We start from the raw sequence: 13,593 nt of genomic DNA on the forward strand, positions 1-13,593 counted from the left end.
CCAAACCAGAAGCACACTGGGAGTTCTGGATGAAACTGGGACGTTAGAAACTCCATCCATCCCAAGGAGCTCCTGGTCCAGAGGAATTCACATAACCCCAAATCTTGTGGGTTTTCTTCAGCACTTCCAGAGTTCTGCTTCTCAGCCCTGGAAGTTTTTATTTCCCCTCTATTTGGGAGTCTCTGGAGCTTCTGAAATATGGAGGTTCCTTCCCCAGAGCAAATAAGAATGATTGGAACATGCAAAAATTTGGGGGAAAACAGATGGAAATGGCAATAATAATAATAATAATAATAATAATAATAATAATAATAATAATAATAATAATAATAATAATAATAATAATAATAAATCTATTATATATTATATATTTTATTTATAATATATATTATATTTTTATATATATATAATATATATTATATATATTTATAATATATATTATATATATTTATAATTTATTATTATATATATTATTATATATTATTATATATTATTATATATATTATTTTATATATAATATAATAATAATACTATATCTATAATATATATTATATATTTTATTTATAATATATATTATATTTATATAATTTTAATATATTATAATATATATTATATATTTATAAATTATTATTATTATTATTATTATTATTATTATTATTACTATTGTTATTATTATTATTATTATTATTATTATTATTATTATTATTATTATTATTATTATTATTATTATTATTATTATTATTATTACTACTATTATTCCTGGCTCTTGCTGCTTTTATACAAGAAGTTGTTTACTTCATTTGGAGATTTTTCTTTGACATTAATGTTTCTTTTAATAAGGGAGAAGTTAATTATTTCCTCAGGTGGGAGGTGATGAAGCTCCATTTTTATTTTTATTTTTTTCCACAGAGTTCCTGCAGCTGGAACGAACAGTTCTGTGCCATGGCAGGCTCAGGCTGCCTGTGCCAGCCCTGGAAAATGACACAGATTATTTGGCAGGGCTTGATCCAAGCTTGGAAAAATCAGGATATCAAGCACATACACCTGGTTCTGCAGGTTCTCACCTCAGGGGAGGAAAAAACCTCCCAGAAACCAGGGTGGGGATTCTTAAAGCAAAGACAATTTTGTGTTTAAGGACCAGAAATTCACGTGGTTTAATCATTTTGGGAAGAAGAAAGATTATTGCAAGGAAAATAGGGTGGTTGCTGATAAATAGGGTGGTCAGGCATTGGGAGGTGCTGGAATTCCCATCCCTGGAGGTTTCTGAGGAATGCCTGGGCCTGGCACTCAGTGCTCTGAGCTGGGGACCGGTCACAGATGGGAACTGATGACCTTGGGGGGTTTTCCAAGCTGGATAATTCTGGCATTCCACATCACCCAGCTGCTGAGATCCAGCCTGTCCTTGCTTTTGGCCTGGATCTGGGATGGAGCAGCAGGAAAAGCAGGAGCGCTGCTGGAGTGACAGTGACATCCATCCCTTGCCTCCAAGGGTTTGTTCCCCGTTAATGACTCTGAAAGCTGAAAATTCACCTTTTTCCCAGCAAAAAAAAAGCCATTTCTGAGGCCTTTCTGTGCTGGATTTCTCCACATTATTCCCCCTGAGCCAGCTCTGTGTGAGCCCTGGACACAGCTTTGAATAGATGAATGTAGGTTAGGTGTGAATGGGAATAAAATCTGGGATAAAAATAACGTTGGGCTCTTTGGAAATTGGGAAAGAGGAAAAAAAAACCAAACCCCACCTTGCTGTGCCCAGCTCAGCCCTGGAGCTGCTTCTCCCTGCCTTTCACAGGGGGTTTGGGTGGCTCCTGCTGGACTTTCCCTGGCAATGTTTTTACCTTTACCAGCCCATTCAACCTCCTTAGTGTCCAAATCCTTTTGGCTTTTGCCCCAAAATGTGCTTTTTTTTGCTCCAAATTTCATCTCTCACCATCTGCTGTGTGCTGAGGAGCAAGCAGTGAAGAAGGGGGCTTTGTTGGGATTCTCTCCCAGATGTGCACCAGGAGCTGCAGGGAAACCTCTCTCTGCTTTGTTTTTGTGAATTTTGCACCCTGTGGGGTTATTTTGGGGGGGATTGAGGGGATCCCTTTCCCCTGCAGCGTTTGGCCAGCGCTGCCGCTCCAGGCACGGAGCTCCTGCTCCTTTTTCAGTAATGAATCCCTGCAGCCAGCCCAGGGACTCTGGGATGTGTAAACAATCATTTGTGGATCACTCTGTGTTCTCTGCCTGGAGCTGGGCATGGGGCAGCCCTGCTGAAGCTGAATTTTAAGTGCATTTTTAAGGACTGAGGTAGGGAGGAATGGGATTTTTTTTTTCCCTCTGGGATTTTTATCTGGCACTGAGGGATGAGCACTGCTGGTGGTGGAAAAAGCAGATTTTTCCCAAATTCTCCCATCCTTAACTATCCATGTCCTCTCAGAGTGTTGCAAATACCCCCTTGCTTGTGGCCTGGCAAATAAAATCCATATTAACTTGGCAGGAAATGGAATCTTGCCCTGGAGTCCAGCAAAGAGATCCCTTTGATTTTCCTTTTAATTTCCTTTTCATTTTCCCTTGGGCACACCTGACCTTTTAATCCATTTCACACCTCAATCTTCTCTTGCTTTTGTGTCCTTTTGTCGTGGATTGGCCCTCAGCAGGGTCCTGCTGGTGGAGCAGGAATTGCCTTTTCCTCACCCTGGGTTTGGATGCCCTCGGTGGATTTACAAACCCCAGAGCTGCAGATTTCACTGTTCAAACAAGCCTGGGTGCAACCCCTGGGTTGGTGTGCAAAGGGAAGGTGGCACAGAGGTCACAGGGTTGAACTCTTGGAATGTTGGGAGTGGTTTTTTTCCCTAATTTTCATTAATTATTTGGGAGCTGGCTGTGAGGATGAGCTTAACCCACTGTCTGGGCATTCCAGGACCAACCATGGAACTGCAGTGAGAGCAGCAATGGATTTGAGCTGAAAGAGGGAAAATGTAGGGTGGGTGTAGAGAAGGAATTCTGGAATTCTTCCCTGGGAGGGTGGGCAGGGGCTGGGATGGAATTCCCAGAGGAGCTGTGGCTGCTCTGGATCCCTGCAAGTGTCCCTGGAAGGGACAGGCCTTGGAGCAACCTGGGCTGGTGGAAGCTCCTTCCATCCCAAGCCATTCCACAACTCTGATTTCTTTTTTTTCTTTTTTTTTTTTCTTTTTTTTTTTTTTTTTTTTGTGAGATAAGGACTTATCTCCTCATTTTTCAGATAGGAGCAGGAACTGGGTGAGTCTCTCCACCCTTCTCAATAGCCTGGAGGTACAAAATTCCAGGTCAGGTTGCTCTGAGGGCTGTACCTGCTGTTGGAAAGCCCTGCCTGGCTGCAGGAGCATCCTCTTCCTCCTGGCTGAGAGAATGGAGCATGGATAAAGAGAAGATTGAGATTTTTAATTAAACTGGGGTGGTTGAAACCCTGGCAGAGCCAAGGAGGAGCCGGCTCCTGGTCGTGCCCAGCTCCTTGTGGGAGTGGAGCTGTGCAAAGCCAAGGAGGGAACTTACATAAAAGTTCTTGGCTGAAGCCTCAGATTTGATCTTGCATAACTTTGCTCGCTGGGGCTACCAGGAAAAGGCAAAGCCAGGAGCTTCCTGTGCATCTCTGGGTGGGCACTGCTGTCCTGGGGTCACATCCCATCCTTGCTGAGCTCTCCAGCCCCACCTCTGGGGCTTCTCACTCCCTTGCTGTGGCTCCAGAGGTGTTGGCCATGCTTGAGGGCTGGGGAATGTGGAGGTCAATGGTTTCTGTTTCTCTCTTCTCTTCCTTGTAAGTCATTTGCCCTCCAAGTGCTCCCTGGCTCCCTTTGGAGTCAGATGCCAGAACCACCACAAGGTTTGTAGCACTTAAAAATCATTTTCCAGCCTCTCAGTGTCCCAAAAAATCCCTCATTCCATGTCCTGGACTTGCATTTCCACCTTTTTTCCTTCCTTTTGCCCTCCCTCATCCCAGCTCATCCTGTTGGTGCCAGCCCCACATCTTCCCTCATTTCCTCCCACAGCACTGCCAGCCCTACAGTGACCCAGAGGGGAAAAATCCTGCAGAATTATTTATAATTATTTATTCATCCATCTCCAGAGGGTTTTTTTTTTTTCCTTTTGGAGCAGAGCTGAGCAGTGGATGCAGAAAAAGCCCTGCTCCAGCCTGTGTGGGTTGAAGCAGGTCTGGTTTAATTGTCAGCTTGGTGGGGAATGCTCTGGAGAGTTCCAGGCACGTGGGACACAGAGCAAAACTTCCAAAGGGATCCATGAAAGTGGGGCCACCTCGTTGCAGGCACCAGCTCCCCTTTCATTAGAGCCACTCCTGCAGTTCCTGTGATTTGAAAATTGATGTTCAGCTGTAGAGAATCTCTTGTGCAGTTTCCTCTTGGGGGTTTTCAGGGTAAATTGCTGCTGGATTTGCATTTAAAAGGGAGCCGTGGCACTGCTCTTCTCCCTGTGTTATTTGGCCAGCTCTATGCTGGAAAATTCAAAATTCAATATTTTAGTGTAGCACTGGGGATCCTTCAGCTTGGAAGAGAGCTCCAGGATCACCAGGTCCAAGCTGTGCCCAGTCCCCACCCTGTCCCCAGCCCAGAGCACTGAGTGCCACCTCCAGGTGTTCCTTGGACACCCCCAGGGATGGGGACTCCAAACCTCCCTGGGCAATCCCTTCCTGTATTTAACAGCCCTTTTTTAACAGTCCTTTCCAGGAAGGAATTCCTGCTGATGTCACCTGGCATGGCCTGAGGCCGTTCCCTCTGCTCCCGTCCCTGTTCCCTGGGATAAGATCCCAAATCCCCCCGGCTGTGCCCTCCTGGCAGGAGCTGTGCAGAGCCACAAGGGCCCCCTGAGCCTCCTTTTCTCCAGGCTCAGCCCTTTCCCAGATCCCTCATCCTCCTTTTCTCCTGGCAGGAGCTGTGCAGAGCCACAAGGGCCCCCTGAGCCTCCTTTGCTCCAGGCTCAGCCCTTTCCCAGATCCCTCAGCCTCTCCTGGGGCCCCAAACCCTTCCCAGCTCTGTTCCCTTCCCTGATTCACTCTCGGTGAGCTCCCAGAACTGGACCCAGCCCTCGAGGTGTGGCCTCACCAGTCCTTGGTGGCTGCTGGGTGAGGACAGGGCTTTGATTTGCATCCCAGGTATTGTCCTGGGTGTGAGAAATGCTCCTCACTTCTCATACTTTAGGAAGGTTTATTAAACCTTATCAAAAATACAGCACTGTGCCGTGTGCTCAGCCCCTCACAATGGAGGTTTTCCCTTTTTAACCCTTTAACCCCTCCCAAAGTTCTGTCCATCAGCCCCTTCATGGCTGTCCAGTGGTGGAGATCTCTGCCTCAAATCCTGACTGGAGCTCAGGTGTCACCACAGTGACAAGCCAGCCCTGCCAGCTGTCCCTTGGTAACCACACAAGGGGTACAACAGAACTATAACTCTATAAAACTTTTCTTAACCTGTATACATGAGATTTGTCCATTAATTGTGAGAGTCAATCCTGGCATTACTCACCTATCCCACTGGGACTGTGAATCTGCCTGCCACACTCCCAGGATGGTGCAAAGATGGTTCATGACCCAGTGGCTGAGGGGCTCTTTGCTCACAGAGGCTTTTGGAGGTGCTTGCTCACACCCAGACTGGCACCACCATCATTAAAATCCCCCTGAAATCCCCACTGCATTCCAGATTTTGGGATATTTTGGGGGATGCTGTGTCCAGCTGCCCCCATCCCTACAGACTGCAGAGTTTGCAGCACTTTGTGGGGCAGGTTTGTGCCTTTTCCCCAGTGCTGGGAGGGTGATGCTGCTCCCTGTGGGGTCTGCACTGGGATGAGAGGCTTTTCCTGGGGCTTTTCTGGAGCATCCCAAAGCCAAGCCCATCCCAGCATCTCCTCTTTATCCCAAAGCCCATCCCAGCATCTCCTCCTCATCCCAAAGCCCATCCCAGCATCTCCTCTTTATCCCAAAGCCCATCCCAGCATCTCCTCCTCATCCCAAAGCCCATCCCAGCATCTCCTCTTCATCCCAAAGCCCATCCCAGCATCTCCTCCTCATCCCAAAGCCCATCCCAGCATCTCCTCTTCATCCCAAAGCCCATCCCAGCATCTCCTCTTTATCCCAAAGCCCATCCCAGCATCTCCTTTTCCTCCCAAAGCCCATCCCAGCATCTCCTCCTCATCCCAAAGCCCATCCCAGCATCTCCTCCTCATCCCAAAGCCCATCCCAGCATCTCCTCTTCATCATCCCAAAGCCCATCCCAGCATCTCCTCCTCATCCCAAAGCCCATCCCAGCATCTCCTCCTCATCCCAAAGCCCATCCCAGCATCTCCTCTTCATCCCAAAGCCCATCCCAGCATCTCCTCTTCATCCCAAAGCCCATCCCAGCATCTCCTCCTCATCCCAAAGCCCATCCCAGCATCTCCTCCTCATCCCAAAGCCCATCCCAGCATCTCCTCTTCATCCCAAAGCCCATCCCAGCATCTCCTCTTTATCCCAAAGCCCATCCCAGCATCTCCTTTTCCTCCCAAAGCCCATCCCAGCATCTCCTCCTCATCCCAAAGCCCATCCCAGCATCTCCTCCTCATCCCAAAGCCCATCCCAGCATCTCCTCTTCATCATCCCAAAGCCCATCCCAGCATCCCCTCCTCATCCCAAAGCCCATCCCAGCATCTCCTCTTTATCCCAAAGCCCATCCCAGCATCTCCTCTTCATCCCAAAGCCCATCCCAGCATCTCCTCTTCATCCCAAAGCCCATCCCAGCATCTCCTCTTTATCCCAAAGCCCATCCCAGCATCTCCTCCTCATCCCAGCTGAATCATTCTGATCATTCTGGTCCTGCCATGGCCAGGGGATGCTGAAGGAACTGACCCCAGAGGGTGAGGAATTCCTGCTTTTACTGATTTAGGAAGGATTTGAAAGGATCCCTGGGATGATTCCCATCTCTCCATGGATTGCAGGAGCTGCTGGCAGCCAGGCCACACACTTGGGGTTTTATTCCCAGTTCTTCCCAAACATCCAGGCCCTCCTTCCTGGAATTAATTTTAATTCAAGATACTCTACAGCCATTAATTACACCAGGGTTATACGTGCTCCCATCTTTTTCAAATTAGCCCAGCCTGGAAGAAGGGAGATGAAGAATTCAGATTTTTACTGAAAACTCTGATTTTTGGTCTGTTTTTTTTTTTACTTAATTTCTGCTAGAGGTTACCTTTTCCCACACCATCCTATTCCCTACCATGAAATGATGATTGCTATTATTATTCCTAATAATAGCAATAATAATAACAACAATATAGCAGTTTTTGATGGGGTATTTTCCATCCAGAATTAAAAACTTATGGAACATGCTGCAAATAGCTGAGGCCTTAACTTACCTTAAATACTGGATTCCATCAGGATTTCCAATTTCTAAGCTTGGGGTGAAACTTTTTGAGGTATTGGGGCAGAGAAGGGCAAATTCTGCTTTTTGGGGGTGAAGCTTTATGAGGTGTTGGGGTGAAGAGGAGCAAATTCTGCGTTTTGGGGGTGAAGATTTTCAAGGTACTGGGGTGAAGAGGAACAAATTCTGCTTTTTGAGGGTGAAGATTTTCAAGGTAGTGGGGTGAAGAGGAGCAAATTCTGCTATTTGGGGGTGAAGATTTTCGAGGTATTGGGGCAGAGAAGGGCAAATTCTGCTTTTTGAGGGTGAAGATTTTTGAGGTATTGGGGCAGAGAAGGGCAAATTCTGCTTTTTGGTGGTGAAGCTTTTTGAGGTATTGGGGCAGAGAAGGGCAAATTCTGCTTTTTGAGGGTGAAGATTTTTGAGGTATTAGGGTGAAGAGGAACAAATTCTGCTTTTTGGGGGTGAAGCTTTATGAGGTATTAGGGTGAAAAGGAACAAATTCTGCTTTTTGAGGGTGAAGATTTTTGAGGTATTGGGGTGAAGAGGAACAAATTCTGCTTTTTGGGGGTGAAGATTTTCGAGGTACTGGGGTGAAGAGGAACAAATTCTGCTTTTTGAGGGTGAAGATTTTTGAGGTATTGGGGCAGAGAAGGGCAAATTCTGCTTTTTGAGGGTGAAGCTTTTTGAGGCATTGGGGCAGAGTCCTAATATCCAACCTCTTGGTCTCTTCCACCTGGCAGAAGCAGAGGACACAGTCTCAAGCTACATCAGGGAAGGTATAGGTTGGATATTAGGAAAAAAAAAATTACCAAAAGAATAATAAAGCACTGGAATGCTCTTCCCAGGGAGTGGTAGAATCACCATCTCTGGATGTGTTTAAAAGCCTGGACATGGCATGCTGGAGCAATGGCAGAAGATGAAGGGGCTGAATCTAAGCAGGGCTTAATCCCAGGTTTATTTCAGGAGCTCTGTGGAGCCCCTACAACCTCAGGGGGGTTCTGCTGAGAGCCCCCAGAGAGGTGCCAAGGTTACATTTAAAGGGAGGTGGAAATTTGAAATAGAGAACATTTTACTAACCAATAAGTGAATTTATGGGGTGGATACTGGGGCATGGACATTTAGGACAATGTGTGGGGTAACACTTGGGGGGTGACCCCTGGCTGATCACTCGAGGTCCTGGAGTGAAAGTTCTGGGTGGAGGGGATGGGATGGTGAGTGACTGACAGAGAGCCAGGGTGGGGATTTGGGGATGATTTTAGTGCAGGAGAGGGATTGCACAAGTAGATCAAGGGGGTACAATCTGGGCTAGAAATCAAAACTATGACAAAGTATAAAACACTGCAGCACTGGGGTGCTGGGCCTCAGCTCAGCCTGCAGAGCCCACCTGGCCTGCCTGGGGTGACAAACCAATAAGTGAATTTAAGGGATGGATACTGGGGCATGGACATTTAGGACATTAGTTCTGGGTGGAGGGGATGGGATGGTGAGTGACTGACAGAGAGCCAGGGTGGGGATTTGGGGATGATTTTAGTGCAGGAGAGGGATTGCACAGGTAGAGGGAGTGGGTACAATCTGGGGTAAAGCATTTGGGAAAAATACTGGGATACAAAACAAAACTATGACAAAGTATTGCAAAATATAAAAACACTACAACACTGGGGTGCTGGGCCTCAGCTCAGCCTGCAGAGCCAATCCTGGCCTGCCTGGGGTGACTATAATAAGTGAATTTATGGGATGGACACTGGGGCATGGACATTTAGGACAATGGGGTAACACTTGGGGGGTGACCCCTGGCTGATCACTCGAGGTCCTGGAGTGAAAGTTCTGGGTGGAGGGGATGGGATGGTGAGTGACTGACAGAGAGCCAGGGTGGGGATTTGGGGATGATTTTAGTGCAGGAGAGGGATTGCACAGGTAGAGGGAGGGGACACAATCTGGGGTAAAGCATTTGGGAAAAATACTGGGATACAAAACAAAACTATGACAAAGTATTGCAAAATATAAAAACACTACAGCACTGGGGTGCTGGGCCTCAGCTCAGCCTGCAGAGCCAATCCTGGCCTGCCTGGGGTGACTATAATAAGTGAATTTATGGGATGGATACTGGGGCATGGACATTTAGGACAATGGGGTAACACTTGGGGGGTGACCCCTGGCTGATCACTCAATGTATATCAACCCTGGCTAATCTCAGCAAAGGAGAGGGATTATTTGGGGAAAATAAGGGGATACAAAGACAAAACCATTAGAAAACATAAAACCACCGCTACAACAATAAACCTCTGGTGGTTGTGGATTAATTCTCCTCAGAGAAGCAAAGCCTGTCATTCCCTCTCCCTGAGAAGCTGACTCCTTGCCTTGCCTTGCCTTTGCAGCTGTCCCATTCCCTCCCACGCAGAGGCTCACTCTGAAGGAGGTGTTTGAGGATGGCAAACCGAGGCTCGACGTCCTCAAGAGCCACTTGGTGAAGGAGGGGAGGCTGGAGGAGGACGCGGCGCTGAAAATCATCAACGACGGCGCCGCCATCCTGAGGCACGAGAAAACCATGATCGAGGTGGAGGCTCCAATCACAGGTCAGAGCTCCTGGGTGTGGAAAGTGCAGATTGGATGGCTCTACACAGATAAACCTGTTATCTTTGAGGTATTGGGGCAGAGAAGGGCAAATCCTGCTTTTTGAGGGTGAAGATTTTCAAGGTATTGGGGCAGAGAAGGGCAAATTCTGCTTTTTGAGGGTGAAGATTTTCAAGGTACTGGGGTGAAGAGGAACAAATTCTGCTTTTTTGGGGGGGGGAAGATTTTCAAGGTATTGGGGTGAAGATGAACAAATTCTGCTTTTTGAGGGTGAAGCTTTATGAGGTATTGGGGCAGAGAAGGGCAAATTCTGCTTTTTGAGGGTGAAGAGGAACAAATTCTGCTTTTTGAGGGTGAAGATTTTTGAGGTATTGGGGTGAAGAGGAGCAAATTCTGCTTTTTGAGGGTGAAGCTTTATGAGGTATTGGGGCAGAGAAGGGCAAATTCTGCTTTTTGGGGGTGAAGATTTTCGAGGTATTGGGGCAGAGTCCTAATATCCAACCTCTTGGTCTCTTCCACCTGGCAGAAGCAGAGGACACAGTCTCAAGCTACATCAGGGAAGGTATAGGTTGGATATTAGGAAAAAAAAAATTTACCAAAAGAATAATAAAGCACTGGAATGCTCTTCCCAGGGAGTGGTAGAATCACCATCTCTGGATGTGTTTAAAAGCCTGGACATGGCATGCTGGAGCAATGGCAGAAGATGAAGGGGCTGAATCTTAGCAGGGCTTAATCCCAGGTTTATTTCAGGAGCTTTATTTTATTTCAGGAGTTTATTTTATTTATGTGTTGTGTTGTATTGATTAGTAGTGCTGTATTAACGTTTTAATAGGATGGTCAAGGTAGTTTTGTAGTTAAAATGGAACTTTTGTGGTTAAAATAGAAACTGTGAATGTGGGGTATTTTTTAAAGAAAGGAATGAGGTACTCATACCAAGATAGCAGCCACAGGACACCTGAATCTTTCAGAGAAAGAGAATTTATTGCTCCATTATCAAAAGAAATGAACTTCTTCCCACCTTGCTCATGCTAGGATTCAGAGGAAGAAGCTGACACTGCCCAGACAGAATCCTGTGTTTGAATGGAATTTATGCATCATGGATGGGGTGTATGAATGTGCAACAGGCTGTTGCTTTAAGGGTTAATCCTCTGTTAATGTGGGTTCCTTTTCAGGCTTATTTTGCCCAGAAAGAGGTACCTGGACTATCCCTAACTCTTTGTTTTTATTCCTAATCTCAATTGTTCAAATTTTTATTACTCTAATTATATTACTATTTTTATAACCATTAAACTTGTAAAATTTTAAAAACAAGTGATTGGCGTTTTTCACATAGGAATGTGCTCCCTGTTGACGGAGTGACAAAACTGTCTTTTGACCTCTTAAAAAAGGAAATAAGCTCAGAATTTTCTCTCCTCAGTCAGGTGAAAAGACATCTCATAGGTTTGGAGGACTTCACCTCAAACTTAAGGATAGCCAATTAGACAGGAGCCAAAAAGTCCCACCTGAGCAATTCACTAGAAAAATAAGAGAACAAAGGAATGAATTGATTTTGTGAGGTGTTTACCAGGGGCAAGGACCTCTTGCACCTGGCTGGGTTTTTCTCTGCAAAGGGTTTTTGTTATTTTGCCTTTTATTAAAACCTCTTTATTTCCAACACTACCCCAGAAGCCATGCTGCTGATTTTATGCCTTCGGAGGCAGCTGAGCTATCCTGGGTGTGAAATAGATCCCCAAGAGCTTGTGAGACCTGGAGAGGAGACCCATATTCCACTAGAGCTCACGGCTCAATTCCTGAATAACAACCTGGATAACCCCAGCAGGTTTTTTTGCCCTGTTCCTTCCACCCCCAAGGTTTTTTAACTCAGCTCAGCTCTCACAAGGGAGGATTTTGCCGGTGCTCGCTCTGCTCCTCGCTGCTGCCGTGACCTTGCTTTTCTTAGCGTGGTAATTCTGTCCTTTCTTTTGTGCTGTTTTTGCTCTCCCAGTGTGTGGTGACATCCATGGGCAGTTCTTTGACCTGATGAAGCTGTTTGAAGTGGGAGGATCACCCAATAACACCCGCTACCTCTTCCTGGGGGACTACGTGGACAGAGGCTACTTCAGTATAGAGGTGACCATTGGGGCTGCTGGGGCTGAAGGAACCCAAAGTGTTGAACCTTGGTTAAAGTAGAGCTCAGTCAGTTAAAACCAGCTCAAAATCACTTCAAATTTACCTCAGAATCAGGAAAATGCAGCTCAGAATCAGTAAAATGCAGCTCAGAATCAGTAAAATTCACCTCAGAATCAGTTCAAATTCACCTCAGAATCAGTAAAATTCACCTCAGAATCAGTTCAAATTCACCTCAGAATCAGTAAAATTCACCTCAGAATCAGCTCAAATGCAGCTCAGAATCAGAAAATTCACCTCAGAATCAGTAAAATTCATCTCAGAATCAGTAAAATGCAGCTCAGAATCAGTAAAATTCATTTCAGAATCAGTTCAAATGCAGCTCAGAATCAGTAAAATGCAGCTCAAATTCTGTAAAATACACCTCAAAATCAGTTCAATTCAGCTCAGAATCAGTAAAATTCAGCTCAGAATCAGTTCAAATGCAGCTCAAAATCAGTAAAATTCATCTCAGAATCAATAAAATGCAGCTCAAAATCAGTTCAAGTTTAGCTCAGAATCAGTAAAATGCAGCTCAGAATCAGTTCGAATTTAGCTCAGAATCATTAAAATACAAATTCTGTAAACTACACCTCAGAATCAGTTCAAATTCGGCTCAGAATCAGTAAAATGCAGCTCAGAATCAGTAAAATACAGCTCAAATTCTGTAAAATACGCCTCAGAATCAGTTCAAATTCAATGCAGCTCAAAATCAGTTCAAATTTAGCTCAGAATCAATTAAATGCAGCTCAGAATCAGTAAAATACAAATTCTGTAAAATACACCTCAGAATCAGTTCAAATGCAGCTCAAAATCAGTTCAAGTTTAGCTCAGAACCAATTAAATGCGGCTCCAAATCAATAAAATTCAAATCAGAATCAGTTCAAATGCAGCTCAGTAAAATTCAGCTAAAATCAGTTAAAATCAGCTCAAGATCATTAAAATTCAGCTCAGAATCAATTAAATGCTGCTCAGAATCAGTAAAATGCAGGTCTAAATCAGTAAAATTCAGCACAATAAAACACAGCTCAGAATCAATTAAATACAGCTCAGAATCAATTAAATACACCTCAGAATCAGTAAAATATGGCTCAAAATCAGTAAAATTCAGCTTAGAATCAATTAAATGCAGCTTGGAATCAGTTCAAATGCAGCACAATAAAATACAGCTCAGAATCAATGAAATACAGCTCCAAATCAGTCAAATTCAGCCCAGAATGAGATCAAATCCAGCTCAGAATCAGCCCAAACACCAACCCCAGATCTCTCCTGCTGGATTTCCCCTCCAGTGGGGTTCTGCATGGGGTGAAGGCAATGCTGATAACTCCCAGTGTGATTTTGGGCAGGGAAATGATGTCCCCATCTTTGGATCCTCAGGCAGGGACAGTGAAGTGGCAGTGATGGGGTTAAAGCCTGACCTCTGCCTTCTGGGGTGCTTTTAATGTCACTTGGGGCTGTCACTCAGGGACAGGAGAGGGACATTTGATGGTGCTGGTGCAGGCCACAGGATCCTGTGGGTTCT

General features: G+C 45.4%; 1 protein-coding gene across 2 annotated transcripts in view; it reads left to right on the forward strand.

Annotated features, from left to right (window-relative positions):
* Window positions 1-13,593, forward strand: part of PPP3CC (protein phosphatase 3 catalytic subunit gamma) — a 45,401-nt gene that overhangs the window by 10,068 nt on the left and 21,740 nt on the right. For both annotated transcript variants that reach the window (XM_066567410.1, XM_066567411.1), the window contains exons 2-3: window positions 9,731-9,928; window positions 11,911-12,035. In XM_066567410.1, the coding sequence (XP_066423507.1) occupies window positions 9,731-9,928; window positions 11,911-12,035 (323 nt within the window). The remainder of the gene's footprint in view (window positions 1-9,730; window positions 9,929-11,910; window positions 12,036-13,593) is intronic.

The sequence above is a fragment of the Molothrus aeneus genome, chromosome 29 (genome assembly GCF_037042795.1).
Source record: "Molothrus aeneus isolate 106 chromosome 29, BPBGC_Maene_1.0, whole genome shotgun sequence".
Lineage (NCBI taxonomy): Eukaryota > Metazoa > Chordata > Aves > Passeriformes > Icteridae > Molothrus > Molothrus aeneus.